General features: G+C 45.4%; 1 protein-coding gene across 1 annotated transcript in view; it reads left to right on the top strand.

Annotated features, from left to right (window-relative positions):
• The window catches only part of LOC138645671 (uncharacterized), a 214,859-nt gene that overhangs the window by 27,876 nt on the left and 161,184 nt on the right, over window positions 1–25,799 (top strand). The window contains exons 3-5 of the mRNA XM_069735129.1: window positions 11,411–11,655; window positions 15,062–15,286; window positions 15,537–15,568. Of these exons, the coding sequence (XP_069591230.1) occupies window positions 11,411–11,655; window positions 15,062–15,286; window positions 15,537–15,568 (502 nt within the window). The remainder of the gene's footprint in view (window positions 1–11,410; window positions 11,656–15,061; window positions 15,287–15,536; window positions 15,569–25,799) is intronic.

Below are 25,799 nucleotides of genomic sequence, written 5' to 3'. Positions count from 1 at the left end.
TAGCATAATCCAAATCCATCAGATTCAGGGCAGCGCCTGAATCCACAAACGCCATGACAGAATACGATGACAAAGAGCATATCAAGGTAATGGACAGAAGGAATTTGGACTGTACAGTACCAATGACGGCAGACCTAGCGGACCGCTTAGTGCGCTTAGGACAATTAGAAATAGCATGAGTGGAATCACCACAGTAGAAACACAGCCCATTCAGACGTCTGTATTCTTGCCGTTCAACTCTGGTCATAGTCCTATCGCACTGCATAGGCTCAGGTTTAACCTCAGGCAATACCGCCAAATGGTGCACAGATTTACGCTCGCGCAAGCGTCGACTGATCTGAATGGCCAAAGACAAAGACTCATTCAAACCAGCAGGCATAGGAAATCCCACCATGACATCCTTAAGAGCCTCAGAGAGACCCTTTCTGAACAAAGCTGCCAGCGCAGATTCATTCCACTGAGTGAGTACTGACCATTTCCTAAATTTCTGACAATATACTTCTATATCATCCTGACCCTGGCACAAAGCCAGCAAATTTTTCTCAGCCTGATCCACTGAATTAGGCTCATCGTACAGTAATCCGAGTGCCAGGAAAAACGCATCGACACTACTCAATGCAGGGTCTCCTGGCGCAAGAGAAAATGCCCAGTCTTGAGGGTCGCCGCGCAAAAAAGAAATAATAATCAAAACCTGTTGACTAGGATTACCAGAAGAATGAGGTTTCAAGGCCAGAAATAGCTTACAATTATTTTTGAAACTTAGAAACTTCGTTCTATCTCCAAAAAACAAATCAGGAATAGGAATTCTTGGTTCTAGCATATATTTCTGATCAATAGTATCTTGAATCTTTTGTACATTTATAACGAGATTATCCATTGAAGAGCACAGACCCTGAAAATCCATGTCCACACCTGTGTCCAGAAACACCCAAATGTCTAGGGGAAAAAAAAAAAAGTGAACACAGAGCAGAGGAAAAAAAAAAAAAATGATGTCAGAACTTTTTCTTTCCCTCTATTGAGAATCATTAGAAGGCTCCTAGTACTGTTATGTCTGCTAATGAAAGGTGTTATGAAGGCAATCCAGAGACACAGTGTGCCTAGCGATCAGAGCGCACACAGTGATCTGACAAATACCCAAAAACAAAGAAACGAGCTCTGAGACGTGGAAACTCTGTAGACCTCACACCTGATCCTATCCTAAACACAACTAAAAGTGGCTGTGGATTGCGCCTAACAACTACCTAGGCAACTCGGCACAACCTAAGAAACTAGCTAGCCTGAAGACAGAAAAATAGGCCTGACTTGCCCCCAGAGAAATACCCCAAAGGAAAAGGCAGCCCCCCACATATAATGACTGTGAGTAAGATGAAAAGACAAAACGTAGGGATGAAATAGATTCAGCAAAGTGGGGCCCGATAATCTTAGACAGAGCGAGGACAGTAAAGCGAACTTTGCAGTCTACAAAAAACCCTAAAGCAAAAACCACGCTAAGGGGGCAAAAAGACCCACCGTGCCAGACTAACGGCACGGCGGTACACCCTTTGCGTCTCAGAGCTTCCAGCAAAACAAAAGACAAGCTGGACAGAAAAAAAAAAACAAAATAGCAAAAAAGCACTTAGCTATACAGAGCAGCAGGTCACAGGAACAATCAGGAGAAGCTCAGATCCAACACTGGAACATTGACTAGGAGCAAGGATAGCAGCATCAGGTGGAGTTAAGTAACGAAGCAGCTAATGAGCTCACCAGAACACCTGAGGAAGGAAGCCCAGAAGCTGCAGTACCACTTGTGACCACAGGAGTGAATTCAGCCACAGAATTCACAACAGCTCTAAGGCCGGAGTCTGAAAAACATAATCTTGAATACTCTGTACTCTTGCAGCAAGCTGATCCACACGAGAAAACAACCCCTGAACATCCATGCCCGCATCCAAATCCTGAATCACCCAGAGATTAAGAGGAAGGAAAAAGACAAAACAAACTTGTCACGATTCCCCTGACCGCTGTCACCACTGGGTCAGGATTCACACCGTGACCGTCACCCCTACGTCACGGATCAGGGTGACTTTAGGCCAACAGACGGCTATCACATGTGCAGGGGGGCTTATCTTAGTTATCCCTCCACTGCTAACAATGTGATGAAAAACCACACACAAGGCTATTGACCTCTTAGTTTACAGCAGGGGCTTATTCTAGGTATCCCACTGCTTTTCTATATACCACGAACTGCAGGGATTTATGTATATCCCGCTTACAGTTCCACTTAACACTTGCAGCTCTCTGGCGCCCCCTTACTCTCAGGTCAGATTAGGTACTGCACCCTGGGTAATTAGTCGCCAGAAAGGCTGCCTGCTATGTACTGGCTATTGGGCACGCTGCAGCGACGCGATAACTACTCCCACACAGGCAGGAACAATAATTATCAAACCCGCAGTTGCTTCAGCATAATCCAACCGTCAGCACACTTTCGCTGCCACCAGCTTCGATTAAACGGGTCCGAAGCTAACCCCACACAACAGTAACAGTAGCGTATTTTCCCTTCAAGAGACTTAGGGTACGGTTTAGAGCAGGAGAACGAACTAATATATAATAGTATATCCCATTCAAAATAACTAGGCAGTGCGTTATTAAAAATAGTTTATAAAGATGTTATACATGAGACAATTGCAAATATGTACAAGGATAATTATAACATAAAGGGAATAAATGAGAAAAGATAACACTCACATATTAAAAGCATTGCAGGCATCCAGGCTAGTGCAGTTTCCATACATCCCAGTCCATGGGATGTACCAGCTCTTCCAGGACAATAGGACAAAGCAGTCCAGAGGGAGAAATCAGCAAAAAGTGACTCCTCAGAGCCTGCCAGACACTTAAAACATTAAGGCTGTGACATCACAGAAAGGCTGGCTTATCCAGACCCTCCTCTCTCTACATTCTGCCTAAACTTTAAACTATTCTCTCTAATTTCTATAACTTCACTACAAAACATGACAGAGTCATACCAAACCCATAATTCATCTCGGATTAACGTGAGCATTCTAATGAGATCAAATATGTCCTATCTGGGATACATATTTACAGAGAAAACCCTACTTCTTTACCAGATGGAGTTAGAAACACGAGTGTCATGAGATGTGTAGCTACACCGAGTGGGACTACGAATATATATTTTCGTATTTCTAGCTTAAATCGTTTGCCTAATATCTAACAAAAACTAAACAAAGAATCTTTCATGGACTTTTGGAGCCATTTTTCCTGTTCTAGCTGGACAAGAGCTTACACAGGAAATGCCAGTCGTAAATTCCGTTCGGCCATAAAACTTCTAACCCCCACACTCTCTGAGAAGGAAAGCCAGGAATTTGCAGCTACAACTGTTACTCCAAGAAGGGGGGGCTTAGCCCACTCAGGCTAGCAAAAGAACTACTTATGATATTTCATACCATATCGTGACACCTCCCCCTTTTGGTGTGCGCTAGGGAGGCAGGACCTGATGGTTCTCCTCCTTGCGCACCTCAGCAGGTTCACCCTGGTGGGCCAACCCATCACCATTGCCATGATCTGGCTCCATGGTGCCTTCGCCTACCCGGTTTCCCAGGTAGTGAACCTCCCTCATGCCCATCTGACACTTTCCCGGCTTGATAGTCAGTCCTGCTTGGTGAATTCGCCTGAGCACCTCCTCGAGATGCTGCAGGTGTTCCTTCCAGGAGGGACTGAAGATGGCAATGTCATCCAAGTACGCCACGGCGTACGTCTCCAGTCCCTGAAGCAGGAGGTTGACCATCCGCTGGAAAGTGGCAGGGGCATTCTTCATGCCGAAGGGCATGACCGTGGACTCGTACAGTCCGAAGGGCGTGATAAAGGCGGACTTCTCCTGCGCCTCGGGGCTCAGGGGAATCTGCCAGTATCCTCGACTCAGATCCATTATTGTTAGGTAATCTGCGCCAGCTAACTTCTCAAGCAGCTCCTCCATGCGCGGCATTGGGTGCGCATCCGAGGCTGTGATGGCGTTGAGCCCCCTGTAGTCCACGCAGAACCGGGTGGTCCGGTCCTTCTTTGGCACGAGAACTACAGGTGATGCCCACGCGCTCTTTGACCGCCGAATCACCCCCAGCTGTAACATCTCATCGATCTCTTGGCGCATAGTCTGCTGCACCTGGTCAGAGATTCGATAGGGTGTTCGCCGTAGTGGGGCGTGATTCCCGGTGTCCACCTCGTGGACGGCTAACTCAGTCCTCCCAGGTCGGTTGGAGAACACGACCCGGAAAGGTTCCAGTGTGGTTTGCAACTGTACCCGCAGGGGTTCAGTTAACGAGGCGCTTACCTCCACATCCTCGATGGACCCATTGGCCTTGGCTTGGGCCAGCAAGTCCAGGAGGGTGTCTTCCTCACCGTCTTCGGGCAAGCTGCAGACCGGTAGGACGAAAGGTTCACGTTCGTGATGAGCCTTCATCATGTTGACGTGAAAGGCCTTTCGCCTACCCCGAGCGTGGTCAAGCGTGACCACGTACGTGACCGGGTTGAGCTGTTGGTGGACGACGTACGGGCCCTCCCAGGCTGCCTGAAGCTTATCCGTTGGTACGGGGACCAGCACCCACACCTTTTGACCCACGTGGTAGGTCCGCTCCCGGGCGTTCTGGTCGTACCAGTGCTTCTGATCAGCCTGAGCCTGCGTCATGTTGTCATGCACCAACTGCGTCAAGGTCTGCATCTTGTCACGGAAGCGCATGACATACTCCACTATGGACACTTCAGAAGGGTTCGGCTCCTCTTCCCAGGATTCTCTTACCAACCCAAGGGGTCCCCGGACTCGCCTGCCGTACAGGAGCTCGAAGGGGGAGAACCCCGTCGAGGCCTGTGGAACCTCTCGGTAAGCGAACAGCAGGTGTGGGAGGTACCGCTCCCAGTCGCGCCCTTGAGTCTCAACCAGCATGCGTAGCATCTGTTTGAGGGTACCATTGAAGCGTTCACACAAGCCATTGGTCTGTGGGTGATACGCACTCGATACCAGGTGCTTCACCTGCAGTTTCTTACAGAGAGCCTCCATTAGGCGAGACATAAATTGGGTCCCTTGATCAGTAAGCATTTCCCTGGGAAATCCTACACGTGAAAAGATGGCCAACAGGGCATCCGCCACCTTATCTGCCCTAGTTGAGGACAGAGCTACTGCCTCTGGGTACCGGGTAGCGTAGTCTACCACAGTAAGGATGTATTGCTTTCCAGAGCTGCTGGGGACGGCCAGCGGGCCCACAATGTCCACCGCGATCCTCTGGAAAGGCTCTTCTATCACTGGCAAAGGGATCAGGGGAGCCTTAATAGCAGGCCCCGCCTTCCCCACTCTTTGACAAGTGATACAGGAGCGGCAGTAGTTTGACACATCTGTCCCCATCTTAGGCCAATAGAAGTGTTGAGACAGCCGGGCCTTAGTTTTGCTGATCCCCAAGTGTCCAGCTAGCGGGATCTCATGGGCAATCCGCAACAACTCACCCCGGAATTGCTGCGGGACGACCAGCTGTCTTTCCCTCAACCACTCCTTTTGTGATTCTCCGGGTACTGTCTCCCGGTACAACCTTCCTTGTTCCCAGAACACCTTCTCCTTATCAGTCTCGGAGAAGGGCGTCCCGGCAAGTTGTCTCAAACTCTCTAGGCTCGCATCTGTGTGCAGAGCGGCCTGAAACTCCTGGCTAGGGGAAGCCAAAAGCGACGTCAGGGTCCCTTCCCCACGGGAACCCTCTTGGACCTGCTCTGGGTCCACCTCTGGTTCAGTCACCGTGATGACTGAGGAGGGTCCGGAAGGCTGACAGTTATCTGCGTTCCGGGCACTCTGACTGCGGGTGACAGCAGCTACGTAGGCTGTCTCCCCGGGGGTTTCTACAGGCCCATCAGCCGGCGCTGCTATGGGCTCTACCTCCCCATCCACCCCCAACACTCCAGGGGCAATGCTACTTATGGGCCAGTTACCTTCCTCGGTGGCACTGGTCACTTTCATGGCGTCACCTTCCTCACGGTTCCCATGCATCTCCCCATTTCCTGTAGCACCGACACTTGCCCCTGTTAGGGGTTCCTCAGCCGTCTCACTCCGCAGAGCGACGTGGCTGGGCACGCCTGTACCTATGGACACATTAACCTTCACAGAAAAATCATTATCAGGTTCCGCTGGCACAGGTACAACATTTTCACCCTCAATCCTAGGGAAAAAATGGTTATTAGATGCATCATTACAAGATAAAGCATGGTCAGGTAACACATGCGATTTCCCATCATCATCATCATCATCAGGGTTAACGTCACCCTTATTAGTAGATTGGGGAGGGGTGTCAGGGACGTAGTATGCAACCATCCTCCCCAAATCAGTTCCCAACAAAACATCAGTGGGCAAATTATCCGACAGCCCCACTTCCTTCACCCCGCTCCCAGCACCCCAATCAATAAAAACCCGGGCCATTGGTAAGGGGCAGCTGATGCCCCCAATCCCAGTGACAGTTAGGGTTTTCCCCGGAATGATTTCTTCAGGGGCCGCCAGTTCGGGTCGGATGAGGGTTCGTTCAGCCCCGGTGTCCTTGAGGCCTGTAGCAACATGGCCTCCCACAGTGACGGGCTGTACGTTGTCACACACCCTCCCAACCACACCACCCACCAAAAGAACTGCTGCATTAGGCCCTGGGGCCTTGGCTGGGGGGTTCTTCGGCCTGTCTGGACAGAAGGTACTGATATGCCCAGGCCGCTTGCAGGTGTAACACGCGCGAGGTTCGGTGGTAGGTCTGGTGCTGTTGGCCACAGGGACAGGACCTCTGGTGTGTTGGCTGGCAGGGGTACTGGCGTTGGTTGCAGGCTTACCCCCTCTCCAGCTGGTGGTGACTGGCTTCCGCGCTTCCGATCTACGGTTGGCCTCATAGGCATCGGCAATCTGCGCTGCTTTCGTCACGTCTTTGGGTTCTCTGTCCATCACGAACTGTCGCACCTCAGCTGGGCAAAGATGAAAAAACTGGTCTTTGATCATCAGGTCTCGCAGCTGTGCAAAGGTGGTCACTGACAGTCCTTGGGTCCACTGGTCAAAGTGGGTCCCCAGTCCATGCACCACATCACTGTAACTGTCGTGTGGGCCACGTTGGAGGGTCCGGAACTTTCTACGGTACACCTCGGGTGTAAGCTGGTACTTGGCTATCAGAGCCTGCTTGATGGCCTCATAGTCTCCATCTTGTTCTTGAGGGAGGGCAGCAAACGCCTCCAGAGCTTTACCTTTCAGCCCTGGTGTCAGGTATCGGGCCCATTCATCTGTAGGCAGCCGGTACTGTCTGCAGGCTTTCTCAAAGGCCCGCAGAAAAGTGTCCAAGTCTCCGTCCTTCTCCATAACAGGGAAGTGATCGGGCCGGGGCTTAGGTATCTGAGCGCTGCTGGGCTCACGGTTGGTCTGAGACAACCCCTGCATTTGCAGTCGGGCTAACTGCAGCTGGTACTCCCGCTCAGCTTGCCGCTCGGCTCGCTGGGCCTGTGCCTCTCTCTCAGCTCGGGCCTCTCTCTCAGCTCGGGCCTCTCTCTCAGCTCGCTGGGCCTCCTGCCGGTATTGCTGAATCAGCTGCCGACGTCCCTCATGGTCGTCAATGGGGAATTCTTTCAAGGCCGCCTGCAGGTGGGGGTCCAATTCGCCCGGATTGCTAACAGGGCCAGCATTCAGTGGTTGGACCTCTGCTGCAGCACCATGTTCGCTTGTGCTGGCTTCTGCGGCCTCTGAGCTCTGAGATTGGTCTCGAGCGGCTTCCCATTGCACCAGATCTGCGACCAGTTGGGCTTTGTTTTTGCTTGCAGAGTCAATGTGCTGTGACTTGCATAAGGCGACAAGGGTGTCTCTGGTCTGCTGCTCATAGAAGGTTTCTCCCAGCACAACCATGGTTGCCAAATAAAAGATAGGATAGAAAAACGAAGAGAAAGGGAGGGGATAATTACCAGTACGCAATTGTCTCACAACTAAAAAGCACTGAGTTCGTTCTCCAAACTTATTTGCGCAGAGTCCTCGCAAGAACTTTCTGCAAGTTTTTAGTGAGAGGAGTGATTACTCAAACCAAATCACTAATGCTCTAAGATATCCCACCGCCTTGCCACCAATTGTCACGATTCCCCTGACCGCTGTCACCACTGGGTCAGGATTCACACCGTGACCGTCACCCCTACGTCACGGATCAGGGTGACTTTAGGCCAACAGACGGCTATCACATGTGCAGGGGGGCTTATCTTAGTTATCCCTCCACTGCTAACAATGTGATGAAAAACCACACACAAGGCTATTGACCTCTTAGTTTACAGCAGGGGCTTATTCTAGGTATCCCACTGCTTTTCTATATACCACGAACTGCAGGGATTTATGTATATCCCGCTTACAGTTCCACTTAACACTTGCAGCTCTCTGGCGCCCCCTTACTCTCAGGTCAGATTAGGTACTGCACCCTGGGTAATTAGTCGCCAGAAAGGCTGCCTGCTATGTACTGGCTATTGGGCACGCTGCAGCGACGCGATAACTACTCCCACACAGGCAGGAACAATAATTATCAAACCCGCAGTTGCTTCAGCATAATCCAACCGTCAGCACACTTTCGCTGCCACCAGCTTCGATTAAACGGGTCCGAAGCTAACCCCACACAACAGTAACAGTAGCGTATTTTCCCTTCAAGAGACTTAGGGTACGGTTTAGAGCAGGAGAACGAACTAATATATAATAGTATATCCCATTCAAAATAACTAGGCAGTGCGTTATTAAAAATAGTTTATAAAGATGTTATACATGAGACAATTGCAAATATGTACAAGGGTAATTATAACATAAAGGGAATAAATGAGAAAAGATAACACTCACATATTAAAAGCATTGCAGGCATCCAGGCTAGTGCAGTTTCCATACATCCCAGTCCATGGGATGTACCAGCTCTTCCAGGACAATAGGACAAAGCAGTCCAGAGGGAGAAATCAGCAAAAAGTGACTCCTCAGAGCCTGCCAGACACTTAAAACATTAAGGCTGTGACATCACAGAAAGGCTGGCTTATCCAGACCCTCCTCTCTCTACATTCTGCCTAAACTTTAAACTATTCTCTCTAATTTCTATAACTTCACTACAAAACATGACAGAGTCATACCAAACCCATAATTCATCTCGGATTAACGTGAGCATTCTAATGAGATCAAATATGTCCTATCTGGGATACATATTTACAGAGAAAACCCTACTTCTTTACCAGATGGAGTTAGAAACACGAGTGTCATGAGATGTGTAGCTACACCGAGTGGGACTACGAATATATATTTTCGTATTTCTAGCTTAAATCGTTTGCCTAATATCTAACAAAAACTAAACAAAGAATCTTTCATGGATTTTTGGAGCCATTTTTCCTGTTCTAGCTGGACAAGAGCTTACACAGGAAATGCCAGTCGTAAATTCCGTTCAGCCATAAAACTTCTAACCCCCACACTCTCTGAGAAGGAAAGCCAGGAATTTGCAGCTACAACTGTTACTCCAAGAAGGGGGGGCTTAGCCCACTCAGGCTAGCAAAAGAACTACTTATGATATTTCATACCATATCGTGACAAAACTAAAGAAAAAAAATGGCTCAGAACTCTTTTTCTTTTCCTTCTTTTGAGATGCATTCAGCTCATTTTTGGCCAGTTGTACTGTTATGGTCTGGTGATTAAGGAGCGACATCCGACTAGCTCTGAGCAGGTGGTAACTATACTGACTGCAGTCCCTAAGCTCAACACAACACTAGAAGTAGCCGTGGGATGCTCCTAACTCTCCCTAGGCACCTCGTCACAGCCTAAGAGCTAACTACCCCTAAAGATAGAAGCAGGAAAACTATCTTGCCTCAGAGAAAATCCCCAAAGGATAGATAGCCCCCCATATGTAATGACTGTGAGAGGAGAAGGAAATGACATACGTAGTATGAAACAAGATTAGCACAGGAGGCCACTTCTAGCTAGATAGAAATAGTACAGGACAGAATGCTGTGCGGTCAGTAATAAAAACTAGAAAAAGTCCACCACAGAGAAATGCAAAAATCTCCACACCTAACTAAAGGCGTGGAGGGCAAACTCTGCTGCCCAGAGCTTCCAGCTTAGCTGAATAGATCCATACTGATAAGCTGGACAAATGAGCAAAAACATAGAAAGTGCTGAACAACAAAGTCCACAACAAGTGAACTGCAAAAGGACAAGCAAGGACTTAGCTTTGCTGAACTGGTCAGAGTGTCAGGAAAATCCAAAGAGCAATGACTCCAGGCTGGAACAATTGACAACTGGCGTTGAATGAGGGATAAGGCCAGACTAATATAGCCGAGCCAGAAAGACGATCAGTGAAAAAAGCTGCAGAAGCTAAATCCAAGAAGCAGCCATACCACTCAAAACCACAGGAGGGAGCCCAAGAGCAGAACTCACAAAAATGCTACTTACAACCACCGGAGGGAGCCCAAGAGCGGAATTCACAACAGGTTTGGTCCAAAATTCATCTCCTGGGTTAAGTTGTTGTACTCGTTCCCAATGGCAAAAATTTGAGTTAATAATAATTTGTCAGAGAGTTTCCCGCTGTTTAGGGGTACCAGACAGGGGTGTCCGTTGTCGCCGTTGCTCTTCGCTCTGGCCGTGGAGCCGTTAGCGGCTAAAATAAGAGGTGCTCAGGAGGTTAGAGGTTACATCTATGGTAGGAGGGAAAACAAAATTGCATTACATGCTGACAATATTTTGTTGTTCCTGGAGGATTCTGAAAGGTCCCTGTGCAATGCGGTTGCTTTGATTGAGGAGTTTGGTCGGTTTTCGGGTCTCACAATAAACTGGGATAAGTCTTGTATGTTGTTGATTGAGGGGGACAGTATGGGCAGTGGAGAGAGGGCGATTACCACAAAATTAAAGATTGTTCAAAAATTTAAATATTTGGGTATACAGATTGCTCTTCCTCTAACTACTTTTGAGGAACTGAATTTAAATCCGTTAATGCAGAAAATTCGTACCAAGATTGCGGCATGGAACAAATTACATTTATCGGTGGTTAGTAGGGTGAACCTCTGTCACATGTGATGGAATTTGTTATGGAGACATAAAACTGGATGTCTAGTGCTGGAGTCAGACCGGGGACCCAGGGGCCCAATCCTCAGATACACACGTGTCCACCTTTTCACACACATCATTGATGGTTGTATGTTTTTTTTTTGCATGCAAACAGCAGGTTTCACCCAGAATCCCAAGTGTCCATTAACAATCAGTACAGTGCGCCCGCCTGTATATAGGGCATCAGGTGATGCCCACTGCTTATATAGGGGTGGGGACTGTCCTGCACAGGGGCCTCAGGGGGATTCACCGCTCCTCCTGTGGGCCTGTCCAGATAAATATCTCATGACTGTCATGTTTGCTGCAGATGTTTTTTTTCTTCTTTCTTAGATTGACAAGTATCGATGGGAATAAATCTGTTGGATTCTTCTGCTGGGAAAAGAATCCAGATGTGATATCACTGATTGATCGGGTGTTACCTGTTATCGACTCTGGCAATGTAATACTGAGCTTCCCGGACTATGAGAGCGACTGGACAGTAGTAGAAAAATACAGTCCAGTCATAATTATCTGCCCATCACAGATTCCTCTGTCCTCCCTGCAGAGTTTCCTGGACGTCTGCTCCCACACCCACGGTACGAGACGCCTCACTAGGAGGCCGGGATGTCTCCTGAGATATCCGGATATACCTCCATAACTGCATGTGTGATGGGGGATGTGGGGGGCTCAGTGGTGTAAGCTATGGTAATTGTGCCCAGTATATACTCAGGATTGGGGAGGTCAGCAATTTAGAACGTAATAATTAAAATATAACCTTTATTTTAGATTTAAGTAAAAATCCCTCAGGCAGAAAAGACAAGAAACAAAGACGCCCAGAGAAATCCCTATAGATGACAGAGGACCCCCGCAGTCAGGATAAGGTTAGATAATGAACTTGGCTTGTGTTATTCCTCATCTTTAGGACAGGTCTAACCAAAATCTCAGAATCAATAGGAACCATCTCACCCAATACTCAGGTGGTGTCCTCATAGTTTATCCCATTGGAGAGAACAGGAGGATCACTCTTTACCCCATTAGAAAGACGCCCAGGGATCACATAAATAGATGCCCCATTGTCTTCGCGTTTCATCTATTGATTCCTTGGTGGAGATAAGGACCAAATAGGGGGAATAATATATGAGCTGTAGCGACTGAGAGATGAGGATCCTACATCTGCCTGAGGGGAGAAATCGCCTGGTGTAGTGTTATGGCGACAGTGTGTGTTGAAATCACATACCGCCATCACTGAAGATGTCCTACACCAGAGACTCTACTGATTTACTAAGAAAGTTGGATGTTATTACCATTGAACCAGACATGATTAGGGGTAGCATCGATCTAGATGCATTTTATTCCTCCATAAATCATTGTGATGGTCCTAAAGCAGTGTGATTCTTCTTACAGAGAAGAGGTCGACGAATGTTGGGGGCATAATGAGTTCCTTTTGACACTTTTGGAATTTTGTCTCACCAAGACCTTTTTTCTCATCAATGGCTCCTTTTACCACCAGCTCAAGGGCACGGTCATAGGCAGCCGTTGTGTGCCATCATATGCCAACTTGCTCCTGAATTGGTGGGAGGAGACCATGGTTTTTGGTGAGAACTGTTTAAAGGAAACCCACAAAATTGTTTTATGGTCACCCTATATTGACAACTTTCTGGTCTTATGAAACTGTGATCCAACTAGTTTTTCTAATTTTATGTCCAGTTTGAACCATAATTGCTTGTGTTTATCTATTACTTCAGAGTGTCATTCAATGGAGCTTCCGTTTCTGGATATCGCTCTACGAAAAACTCCTGAAGGGCTTTTACAAACCTAAATTTATAGAAAACTCACTTCTACTAATGTCCTACTTCACTGGGACAGTCACTACTCTATACCTTTGAAAAAAGGTATCTCCAGGGGTAACACATAATTGTTCCTCTGACACAGATTATGAAGATCAGTCCAAGATTCTTCATGAACGCTTTCTCGACAGGGGGTATCCGGATGGGATCTTAAGGAGGGCTTACAATGAGACTAAGAACATAAATATAACTTATCCTCTTGTTCCTCGCCTCCCCTTCATTACATCGCTACCTTTTGACAGTGGCTCACAACAGGCTTGTTGGATCCTACAAAAATATTGGCCAATTTTTCAGATGGATGGGGACATTGGAGATTTCGTCAGCTCAAGTCCTAGAATCACCTTTCAAAAAGGCAGGTCCATAGGTGATAGAGTAGTCCATAGTCATTTGTCCTCCCCTAATGTACAACATGGCTTTTTTCCAATATTCTTGATATTTCGAATGCAGTGGATGCATTGCCTGCCCGGTAATGGCAATAGGCAATACTTTTACAAGCAGTGTCACAGGCAAGGAATACCAAATTCCCTCCTTCATAAACTGTTGCACAAAAAGCATTATGTATAGGGCTGCATGCCAATGAGGTCTAGAATACATAGGGAAATGAACCCGAGAACTTAGAAGGAGTATTGGAGAACATCTTAGAGATGACGCCCACAAAAGAGACAACTCCTTGGTTGGACATACCGTATTAACATCACCCACAATGGTGATGCCTTCCTCCTGAGATTCATGGAAATTGACAAAGTCAATATCCCTAAGAGTGGAGGTAATCGACATGTCCTACAATGTGAGACTAGGTGGATATACCACCTTAGAACACAAGTAGCGCTTGGTCTCAATGAGACCCTCACCTTCAGCTGTTTCCTTTAGGAGAGGGATTATTCCTAGAGAGAACCGCTGTCGAGTGGGGGCGCCACTTCATTTCCCCCAGGGTGCCAACCTTCACTGATAGGTGGGTGCACAGTGTTAGGGTAAAATAATATTGATACATTTTCTAGCTGATTCCCCCCCCCACGAACTTCTCCTCAATGTATCCATCCATCGATTTTGGACATTTTTTGCCATGATCTATCATTGTTTCCTGCTTTTTAAGTCCCCAATTCCACTTTATTTTCCTCCCTCTATATATTTTGAGGGTGCAGGAACTATTATTTACTCGGGAGGTTGGAAGAATTGGCTGTTCTCCGCCCCGTCCCCACTCATCACATAGGGGCATTCAGGATTTTCTGTAGATGAGATTCACCTCTCCCCTAACTTGCATTTTCTGCCACTTTAGAATTATGAAATGGTTATTTTCCATCTGTGGATCTATATTTTGTCGTCATTCATGTCATTACCATAGACCACACGTCCTGGTCACCTGCAGTCCTCATCAGTATGGTCCATGAGACGGCGTACAGTCACGAGTGCTCTCCAATCCCTGCTCTCCATCGGATGGGACGCCTCCGTTCTGAGGCAGCGCAGCGGAAGTCTCACTTGGCGGCCACTGGTGCGTTCCAGGCTTGGCTGCACTGGAAATGACGTCTTCGGTGATGGCGGTATATGATTTAAATGCACACTGCCACAATAACACTACACCAGGCGATTCCTCCCCGGGGGAATGTTGGATCCTTATCTCTCAGCCGCCATGGCTCATATATTGTTCGCCCCTTTTTCGTCTTTATCTCCCTTGAGGAATCAATATATGAATTGCATAGGGAGACCATGGGGCGTCTATTTCTGTGATCCCTGGGGTCTTTCTGGTGCGGTAATGTGTGATCCTCCCTTTCTCTCCAATAGGATTTACTCTTGATCCATTTGTTAAGGGATCTGCCCTGGACTTAAGCTGTGAGGACACCTCCTGAATATCCGGTCAGATCGTCCCCATTGGTTCTCAGATTTCGGTTAGACCTCTCCTAAGGATGACTGTCCAACCTTCTCCTGACTGCGGGGGTCCTCCATCATCTGTGCGGTGGTCTCTGGGCGGCTTTGTGTCTTTGTATCTTCACCTTGAGGGATTTTTACTTAAATCTAAATTAAAGGTTATGATTTGATGATTACATTCCTCACTGATTGCAGCAGATATGTGCTATACTCAGGATTGTACATGTGTGTTATACAATGATGGGAGTTATAGTCCTCCAACCTGTTATAATGTGTCGCTGTGTATGATCAGGGTCAGAGGAGATGATTATGGTCATCACTGATCTGGAGGACACTGAATCCGAGAGAAGAAGACACTCAGAGTGGGTGTCAGGAGGATGCCCCCCGTGCCCCCTGGTGACACTGACCGAGGCCGACATGGATGTGATCTGTACATCAGACAGTGGCGATATATCTGCGGAGAGGAGAATGGCCGGAAAAGTGTCGCGGATGAGGGAGATCCTACAGACCGCAGCAGGTGAGGACACGTCACTAGTTTTATCATTCATCTCAGGATGTTGGGGGCAGTAGTTGCGTATTTCATGAATGACCTGATGGGAGTTATATAGAGAAGAATCCATCATTATCACTTATATGATGGCGCGTAGTTAACCCCATCCTGACCTCTGCGGTCACTGCCGAGCTCAGAGCGACATAGGGCAGAGAGGAGAGGATGACTACACTGCAGATCCTGATGGGGGTTATAATCACTTTTCTTTCCTTTACAGAAAATTCACAGAACCAACTGCAGCGACTAATGGTAAGAAAACAGCCGGATCTGCTGATAATAACATCATATAATAATCAGCGGGTGAGGACGGAGGACGATCCAGGAGATTCCAGACATCCCATCATATGTGTCTGATGTCACAGAAATCCCCCCACGTGTCCGGTGCCGGAGAGAAGAAGCCGCTTCCACTGCGCCGACTCCTCCTGACCGGTCTGTACAAGAGGAGGAGGGAGCGAAGTGTGACCGCCGGCACTGGACACAGGACATGGCGGCTACGAGAGAATCAGAGCACAACTAGGGGGCGCCATGACCAGTGTGTAACACCAGGGGGCGCCATAACTAGGGTGTAATACCAGGGGGCGCCATAACTAGGGTGTAATACCAGGGGGCGCCATAACTAGCGTGTAATACCAGGGGGTGCCATAACTAGGGTGTAATACCAGGGGGCACCATAACTAGGGTGTAATACCAGGGGGCGCCATAACTAGGGTGTAATACCAGGGGGCGCCATAACTAGGGTGTAATACCAGGGGGCGCCATAACTAGGGTGTAATACCAGGGGGCGCCATGACCAGTGTGTAACACCAGGGGGCGCCATAACTAGGGTGTAATACCAGGGGGCGCCATAACTAACGTGTTATACCAGGGGGCGCCATAACTAACGTGTTATACCAGGGGGTGCCATAACTAGCGTGTAATACCAGGGGGTGCCATAACTAGGGTGTAATACCAGGGGGCACCATAACTAGCGTGTAACACCAGGGGGCACCATAACTAGTGTGTAACACCAGGGGGCACCATAACTAGTGTGTAACACCAGGGGGCACCATAACTAGTGTGTAACACCAGGGGGCGCCATAACTAACGTGTTATACCAGGGGGCACCATAACTAGCGTGTTACACCAGGGGGCACCATAACTAGCGTGTAACACCAGGGGGCGCTATAACTATTGTGTAACACCAGGGGGCACCATAACCACTGAACAATATCTTATGGTAGCTTTAGGGATTATAATAATGTGGAAGCTTTTATCTGAGTGTTGCTCTGTAGCTGCGGTGGTTGCTACAGATTGTGGGGGTCTCTATCTCAGTTCATCCTCTCCTGCTTGATTGCTGCTTCGATCCACAGCGACATCTGAGAGAATTTCCGTGCTGAAATGCATAGAACTATTTGAGATACATGAACAGAAGAGTTGAAATAGATGCAGTGATTTATCAGCCAGGGCATAATTTAAAACTTTTTACGTCATAGAGATATTGAATAAGGATTCATACATTTATGATTACTGGACATTTTATAAATTATCCTTTATATGTTTGCCTATAAAAAAGAAAGTCAAAAGTTTTTAATATTATTAATTTTATTATATACTAGCTGAAGAGCCCGGCGTTGCCTGGGCATAGTAAATATCTGTGGTTAGTTATAGCACCTCACTTCTCTTATTTTCCCATCACGCCTCTCATTTTCCCAATCACATCTTTAATTTTCCCCCTCACATCTCTCATTTTCTCCCTTACACCTCTCATTTTCCCCCTCACATCTCTCATTTTCCCCCTCACTCCTCTTATTTTCCCCTCACTCCTCTCATTCCCCCCTAACACTTGTCATTTCAACCTTACATCTGTCATTTTCCGATCACTCCACTATTTTCCCTCACTCCTCTCATTTTGCACCTCAGTATATACATGTTTGTCATCTCCCTTATATATAGTATACACCTTTATGTCATCTCCTGTATATAGTATATACCTGTATGTCATCTCCCCTGTATATAGTATATATCTGCTGTGTCATCTCCCCTGTATATAGTATATACCTGTATGTCATCTCCTATATATAGTATATACCTGTATGTCCTCCTGTATATAGTATATACCTGTGTATCATCTCTCCTTTATATAGTATATATGTGTGTCATCTCCTCCTATATATATAGCATATACCTGTATGTCATCTCCTCCTGTATATAGTAAATACCTGTATGTCATCTCCTCCTATATATAGCATATACCTGTATGTAATCTCCCCTGTATATAGCATATACCTGCTGTGTGTCATCTCCCCTGTATATAGTATATACCTATATGTCATCTCCTATATATAGTATATACCTGTATGTCATCTCCTCCTGTATATAGTATATACCTGTGTATCATCTCCCCTGTATATAGTATATATATGTGTCATCTCCTCCTATATATAGCATATACCTGTATGTCATCTCCTCCTGTATATAATATACTGTATATAATGTATATAATATATACCTATATGTCATCTCCTGCTATATATAGCATATACCTGTATGTCATCTCCTCCTGTATATAGTATATACCTGTATGTCATCTCCTCCTGTATATAGTATATACCTGTGTGTCATCTCCCCTGTATATAGTATATATCTGTATGACATCTCCTCCTGTATATAGTATATACCTGTGTGCCATCTCCCCTGTATATAGTATATACCTGTGTGTCATCTCCTCCTGTATATAGTATATAGTGTGTGTCATCTCCCCTGTATATAGTATATACCTGAGTGTCATCTCCTCCTGTATATAGTATATACCTGTATGTCATCTCCTCCTGTATATAGTATATATCTGTATGTCATCTCTCCTGTATCTATATATATAATTGTCTAAGGGTTTTTCCGTCTGTCTGTCTGTCTGTCCTGGAAATCCCGGCTCTCTGATTGGTCGAGGCCGCCAGGCCTCGACCAATCAGCAACGGGCACAGCGACGATGATGTCATAAAGGACGTAGAAATCCCGCGTCTGATTGGTCGAGGCCGGCAGGCCTCGACCAATCAGCAACGGGCACAGCGACGATGATGTCATAATGGTTGCCATGGCGACGATGATGTCATAAAGGTTGCCTCGACCAATCAGCGACGGGCACAGTCTGCCGCGAATTCTGGAATCATCATTGTCCATATACTACGGGGACATGCATATTCTAGAATACCCGATGCATTAGAATCGGGCCACAATCTAGTATAGTATATATCTGTATGTCATCTCCTCCTGTATATAGTATATACCTGTGTGTCATCTCTCCTGTATATAGTATATACCTGTATGTCATCTCCTCTTGTATATAGTATATAGTGTGTGTCATCTCCCCTGTATATAGTATATACCTGAGTGTCATCTCCTCCTGTATATAGTATATACCTGTATGTCATCTCCTCCTGTATATAGTATATACCTGTGTGTCATCTCTCCTGTATATAGTATATACCTGTGTGTCATTTCCTCTTGTATATAGTATATAGTGTGTGTCATCTCCCCTGTATATAGTATATACCTGAGTGTCATCTCCTCCTGTATATAGTATATACCTGTATGTCATCTCCTCCTGTATATAGTATATATCTGTATGTCATCTCTCCTGTATATAGTATATATCTGTATGTCATCTCCTCCTGTGTATAGTATATACCTGCATGTCATCTTCTATATATAGCATATACCTGTATGTCATCTCCTCCTGTATATAGTATATACCTGTAGGTCATCTGCTCCTGTATATAGTATATACCTGTGTGTCATCTCCTCCTGTATATAGTATATACCTGTATGTCATCTCCTCCTGTATATAGTATGTACATGTATGTCATCTCCTCCTCTATATAGTATATACCTGTGTGTCATCTCTCCTGTATATAGTATATATCTGTATGTCATCTCTCCTGTATATAGTATATATCTGTATGTCATCTCCTTCTGTATATAGTATATACCTGTGTGTCATCTCCTCCTGTATATAGTATGTACCTGTATGTCATCTCCTCCTCTGTATAGTATATATCTCTGTGTCATCTCTCCTGTATATAGTATATATCTGTATGTCATCTCCTCCTGTATTAGACCTCGTTCACACGTTATTTGCTCAGTATTTTTACCCCAGTATTTGTATGCTGAATTGGCAGCCTGATAAATCCCCAGCCAACAGGAAGCCCTCCCCCCTGGCAGTATATATTAGCTCACACATACACATAATAGACATGTCATGTGACTGACAGCTGCCGTATTTCCTATATGGTACATTTGTTGCTCTTGTAGTTTGTCTGCTTATTAATCAGATTTTTATTTTTGAAGGATAATACCAGACTTGTGTGTGTTTTAGGGCGAGTTTCATGTGTCAAGTTGTGTGTGTTGAGTTGCATGTGGCGACGTGCATGTAGCGACTTTTGTGAGATAAGTTTTGTGTGACGACATGCGTGTAGCAACTTTTTGTGTGTCAAGTTGCATGTGACAGGTTAGTGTAGCAAGTTGTGTGCAGCAAGTTTTGCGCATGGCGAGTTTTGCACGTGGCGAGTTTTAGGTGTGGTGCGTTTTGAGTATGTGCAAGTGTTGTGTGAGGGAACTTTTGCATGTGTTGCAACTTTTGTGCATGTGGCAATTTTTCCGCGTGTGAAGTTTCGCGTGTGACAAGTTTTCCATGAGGTCAGTTTTGCACATGTGGCGAGTTTTGCGTGAGCCTAGTTTTGCATATGGCGAGTTTTGCGTGTGGCAAGTTTTGAGTGGCGACTTTTGTGTTTCGACTTTTATGTGGCAAGATTGGTGTATGTGTGGTGAAATGTGTGCTGAGGGTGGTATATGTGTTCAAGCACGTGGTAGTTTGTGGCGAATTTTGTGTGTGTGTTCATATCCCCTTGTGTGGTGAGTATCTCATGTCGGGGTCCCACCTTAGCAGCTGTACGGTATATAATCTTTGGCGCCATCGCTCTCACTCTTTAAGTCCCCCTTGTTCACATCTGGTAGCTGTCAATTTGCCTCCAACACTTTTCCTTTCACTTTTTCCCCATTATGTAGATAGAGGCAAAATTGTTTGGTGAATTGGAACGCGCAGGGTTAAAATTTCACCTCACAACATAGCCTATGAGGCTCTCAGGGTCCAGACGTGTGACTGCGCAAAATTTTGTGGCTGTAGCTGCGACGGTGCAGATGCCAATCCCGGACATACACACATACACACATACATCTTTATATATTAGATAATTATATTGCACAATTTTAATAAACAAACATATAAATAGTTTTTAATAAATGAATATAGGAATAGTTTTAAAATAAATATATATTTTTAAATCAAATGGTGGAATTTATTCAGTCGTATATACATCTAATCAGCTTAAATGCTTGGTTGAATTCGTGGCACAGACAGCTGGAAAGCTGGATGATGATTGTGTTACATCCCCATGTGGGTTCTCTTTCCCCCTTTTTTTTTCGATATAGACCACTTGAAAAAAATATTTTTTTTTTTTCTCCCTTTTTTTCTTTCTTTCTTTTTTCATTTTAAACCTGAAAAATGGATGGAATAGTTTCTAGGCTGATTAAAAATTTCTGTATGCATTTAATTTGGAATGATTTTGTATTAGATTAATCATTTATCAATGTTTTCAGGAACACTGACATCGGATGTCACATGTCAGAAGTTCCTTTTCGCGCCTGTTTTTGAAATTTGAATGTATTTAAGCAGTGTAACAACTGTTGTGAATTCTGTGGCTGAATTCACTCCTGTGGTCACAAGTGGTACTGCAGCTTCTGAGCTTCCTCCCTCAGGTGTTCTGGTGAGCTCGTTAACTGCTTCATTACTTAACTCCGCCTGATGCTGCTATCCTTGCTCCTTGTCAATGTTTCAGTGTTGGATCTGAGCTTCTCCTGATTGTTCCTGTGACCTGCTGCTCAGTATAGCTAAGTGCCTTTTGCTATTTTGTTGCTTTTTTTCTGTCCAGCTTGTCTTTTGTTTTGCTGGAAGCTCTGAGACGCAAAGGGTGTACCGCCGTGCCGTTAGTTCGGCACGGTGGGTTTTTTTGCCCCCTTTGCGTGGTTTTGCTTTAGGGTTTTTTGTAGACTGCAAAGTTCGCTTTACTGTCCTCGCTCTGTCCTAGAATATCGGGCCCCACTTTGCTGAATCTATTTCATCCCTACGTTTTGTCTTTTCATCTTACTCACAGTCATTATATGTGGGGGGCTGCCTTTTCCTTTGGGAAATTTCTCTGGGGCAAGTCAGGCCTATTTTTCTATCTTCAGGCTAGCTAGTTTCTTAGGCTGTGCCGAGTTGCCTAGGTAGTTGTTAGGCGCAATCCACAGCCGCTTTTAGTTGTGTTTAGGATAGGATCAGGTGTGCAGTCTACAGAGTTTCCACGTCTCAGAGCTCGTTCTTGTATTTTTGGGTATTTGTCAGATCACTGTGTGCGCTCTGATCGCTAAGCACACTGTGTCTCTGGATTGCCTTCATAACACCTGTCATTAGCAAACATAACAGTACAAGGAGCCCCACTAATGATTCTCAATAGAGGGAAAGAAAAAGTTCTGACATCATTTTTTTTTTTTTTTTCTGCTCTGTGTTCACTTTTTTTTTTCCCCCTAGACATTTGGGTGATTCCGGACACAGGTGTGGACATGGATATTCAGGGTCTGTGCTCTTCAATGGATAATCTCGTTATAAATGTACAAAAAATTCAAGATACTATTGATCAGAAATCTATGTTAGAACCAAGAATTCCTATTCCTGATTTGTTTTTTGGAGATAGAACTAAGTTTCTAAGTTTCAAAAATAATTGTAAGCTATTTCTGGCCTTGAAACCTCATTCTTCTGGTAATCCTATTCAACAGGTTTTGATTATTATTTCTTTTTTGCGCGGCGACCCTCAAGACTGGGCATTTTCTCTTGCGCCAGGAGACCCTGCATTGAGTAGTGTCGATGTGTTTTTCCTGGCGCTCGGATTGCTGTACGATGAGCCTAATTCAGTGGATCAGGCTAAGAAAAATTTGCTGGCTTTGTGCCAGGGTCAGGATGATATAGAAGTATATTGTCAGAAATTTAGGAAATGGTCAGTACTCACTCAGTGGAATGAATCTGCGCTGGCAGCTTTGTTCAGAAAGGGTCTCTCTGAGGCTCTTAAGGATGTCATGGTGGGATTTCCTATGCCTGCTGGTTTGAATGAGTCTTTGTCTTTGGCCATTCAGATCGGTCGACGCTTGCGCGAGCGTAAATCTGTGCACCATTTGGCGGTATTGCCTGAGGTTAAACCTGAGCCTATGCAGTGCGATAGGACTATGACTAGAGTTGAACGGCAGGAATACAGACGTCTGAATGGTCTGTGTTTCTACTGTGGTGATTCCACTCATGCTATTTCTGATTGTCCTAAGCGCACTAAGCGGTCCGCTAGGTCTGCCGTCATTGGTACTGTACAGTCCAAATTCCTTCTGTCCATTACCTTGATATGCTCTTTGTCGTCGTTTTCTGTCATGGCGTTTGTGGATTCGGGCGCTGCCCTGAATCTGATGGATTTGGATTATGCTAAACGTTGTGGGTTTTTCTTGGAGCCTTTGCGGTGTCCTATTCCATTGAGAGGAATTGATGCTACACCTTTGGCCAAGAATAAACCTCAGTACTGGGCCCAGCTGACCATGTGCATGGCTCCTGCACATCAGGAAGTTATTCGCTTTCTGGTGTTGCATAATCTGCATGATGTGGTCGTGTTGGGGTTGCCATGGCTACAAACCCATAATCCAGTATTGGATTGGAATTCCATGTCGGTATCCAGCTGGGGTTGTCAGGGGGTACATGGTGATGTTCCATTTTTGTCGATTTCGTCATCCACCCCTTCTGAGGTCCCAGAGTTCTTGTCTGATTATCAGGATGTATTTGAAGAGCCCAAGTCCGATGCTCTACCTCCGCATAGGGATTGTGATTGTGCTATCAATTTGATTCCTGGTAGTAAATTCCCTAAAGGTCGATTATTTAATTTATCCGTGCCCGAACACGCCGCTATAATAATAATAATAATCTTTATTTTTATATAGCGCTAACATATTACGCAGCGCTTTACAGTTTTGCACACATTATCATCACTGTCCCCGATTGGGCTCACAATCTAGAATTCCTATCAGTATGTCTTTGGAAATGGCTATGCGCAGTTATGTGAAGGAATCCCTGGAGAAGGGACATATTCGCCCATCGTCATCACCACTGGGAGCAGGGTTCTTCTTTGTAGCCAAGAAGGATGGTTCGCTGAGACCGTGTATTGATTACCGCCTTCTTAATAAGATCACTGTTAAATTTCAGTATCCCTTGCCATTGTTATCTGACTTGTTTGCTTGGATTAAGGGGGCTGGTTGGTTCACTAAGATAGATCTTCGTGGTGCGTATAATCTGGTGAGAATCAGGCAAGGAGATGAATGGAAAACTGCATTCAATACGCCCGAGGGTCATTTTGAGTATCTAGTGATGCCGTTCGGACTTGCCAATGCTCCATCTGTGTTTCAGTCTTTTATGCATGACATCTTTCGTGAGTATCTGGATAAATTCCTGATTGTTTACTTGGGAAATGTTTTACCTGGGAAATGTTTAAGAACATCCTAAATAGGCAGTGTAAGCGGTTTATACCTTGTGGGAATAAAAGGACTAGAAATAGGAAAAACCCAATGTGGCTAAACAAAGAAGTAAGACAGGCAATTAACAGTAAAAAGAAAGCATTTGCACTACTAAAGCAGGATGGCACCATTGAAGCTCTAAAAAACTATAGGGAGAAAAATACTTTATCTAAAAAACTAATTAAAGCTGCCAAAAAGGAAACAGAGAAGCACATTGCTAAGGAGAGTAAAACTAATCCCAAACTGTTCTTCAACTATATCAATAGTAAAAGAATAAAAACTGAAAATGTAGGCCCCTTAAAAAATAGTGAGGAAAGAATGGTTGTAGATGACGAGGAAAAAGCTAACATATTAAACACCTTCTTCTCCACGGTATTCACGGTGGAAAATGAAATGCTAGGTGAAATCCCAAGAAACAATGAAAACCCTATATTAAGAGTCACCAATCTAACCCAAGAAGAGGTGCGAAACCGGCTAAATAAGATTAAAATAGATAAATCTCCGGGTCCAGATGGCATACACCCACGAGTACTAAGAGAACTAAGTAATGTAATAGATAAACCATTATTTCTTATTTTTAGTGACTCTATAGCGACAGGGTCTGTTCCGCAGGACTGGCGCATAGCAAATGTGGTGCCAATATTCAAAAAGGGCTCTAAAAGTGAACCTGGAAATTATAGGCCAGTAAGTCTAACCTCTATTGTTGGTAAAATATTTGAAGGGTTTCTGAGGGATGTTATTCTGGATTATCTCAATGAGAATAACTGTTTAACTCCATATCAGCATGGGTTTATGAGAAATCGCTCCTGTCAAACCAATCTAATCAGTTTTTATGAAGAGGTAAGCTATAGACTGGACCACGGTGAGTCATTGGACGTGGTATATCTCGATTTTTCCAAAGCGTTTGATACCGTGCCGCACAAGAGGTTGGTACACAAAATGAGAATGCTTGGTCTGGGGGAAAATGTGTGTAAATGGGTTAGTAACTGGCTTAGTGATAGAAAGCAGAGGGTGGTTATAAATGGTATAGTCTCTAACTGGGTCGCTGTGACCAGTGGGGTACCGCAGGGGTCAGTATTGGGACCTGTTCTCTTCAACATATTCATTAATGATCTGGTAGAAGGTTTACACAGTAAAATATCGATATTTGCAGATGATACAAAACTATGTAAAGCAGTTAATACAAGAGAAGATAGTATTCTGCTACAGATGGATCTGGATAAGTTGGAAACTTGGGCTGAAAGGTGGCAGATGAGGTTTAACAATGATAAATGTAAGGTTATACACATGGGAAGAGGGAATCAATATCACCATTACACACTGAACGGGAAACCACTGGGTAAATCTGACAGGGAGAAGGACTTGGGGATCCTAGTTAATGATAAACTTACCTGGAGCAGCCAGTGCCAGGCAGCAGCTGCCAAGGCAAACAGGATCATGGGGTGCATTAAAAGAGGTCTGGATACACATGATGAGAGCATTATACTGCCTCTGTACAAATCCCTAGTTAGACCGCACATGGAGTACTGTGTCCAGTTTTGGGCACCGGTGCTCAGGAAGGATATAATGGAACTAGAGAGAGTACAAAGGAGGGCAACAAAATTAATAAAGGGGATGGGAGAACTACAATACCCAGATAGATTAGCGAAATTAGGATTATTTAGTCTAGAAAAAAGACGACTGAGGGGCGATCTAATAACCATGTATAAGTATATAAGGGGACAATACAAATATCTCGCTGAGGATCTGTTTATACCAAGGAAGGTGACGGGCACAAGGGGGCATTCTTTGCGTCTGGAGGAGAGAAGGTTTTTCCACCAACATAGAAGAGGATTCTTTACTGTTAGGGCAGTGAGAATCTGGAATTGCT

The sequence above is a fragment of the Ranitomeya imitator genome, chromosome 7 (genome assembly GCF_032444005.1).
Source record: "Ranitomeya imitator isolate aRanImi1 chromosome 7, aRanImi1.pri, whole genome shotgun sequence".
Classification (NCBI taxonomy): Eukaryota; Metazoa; Chordata; class Amphibia; order Anura; family Dendrobatidae; genus Ranitomeya; species Ranitomeya imitator.
The sequence above is the reverse complement of the archived record's forward strand: the minus strand, read 5'-3'. Positions and strand labels throughout refer to the sequence as shown.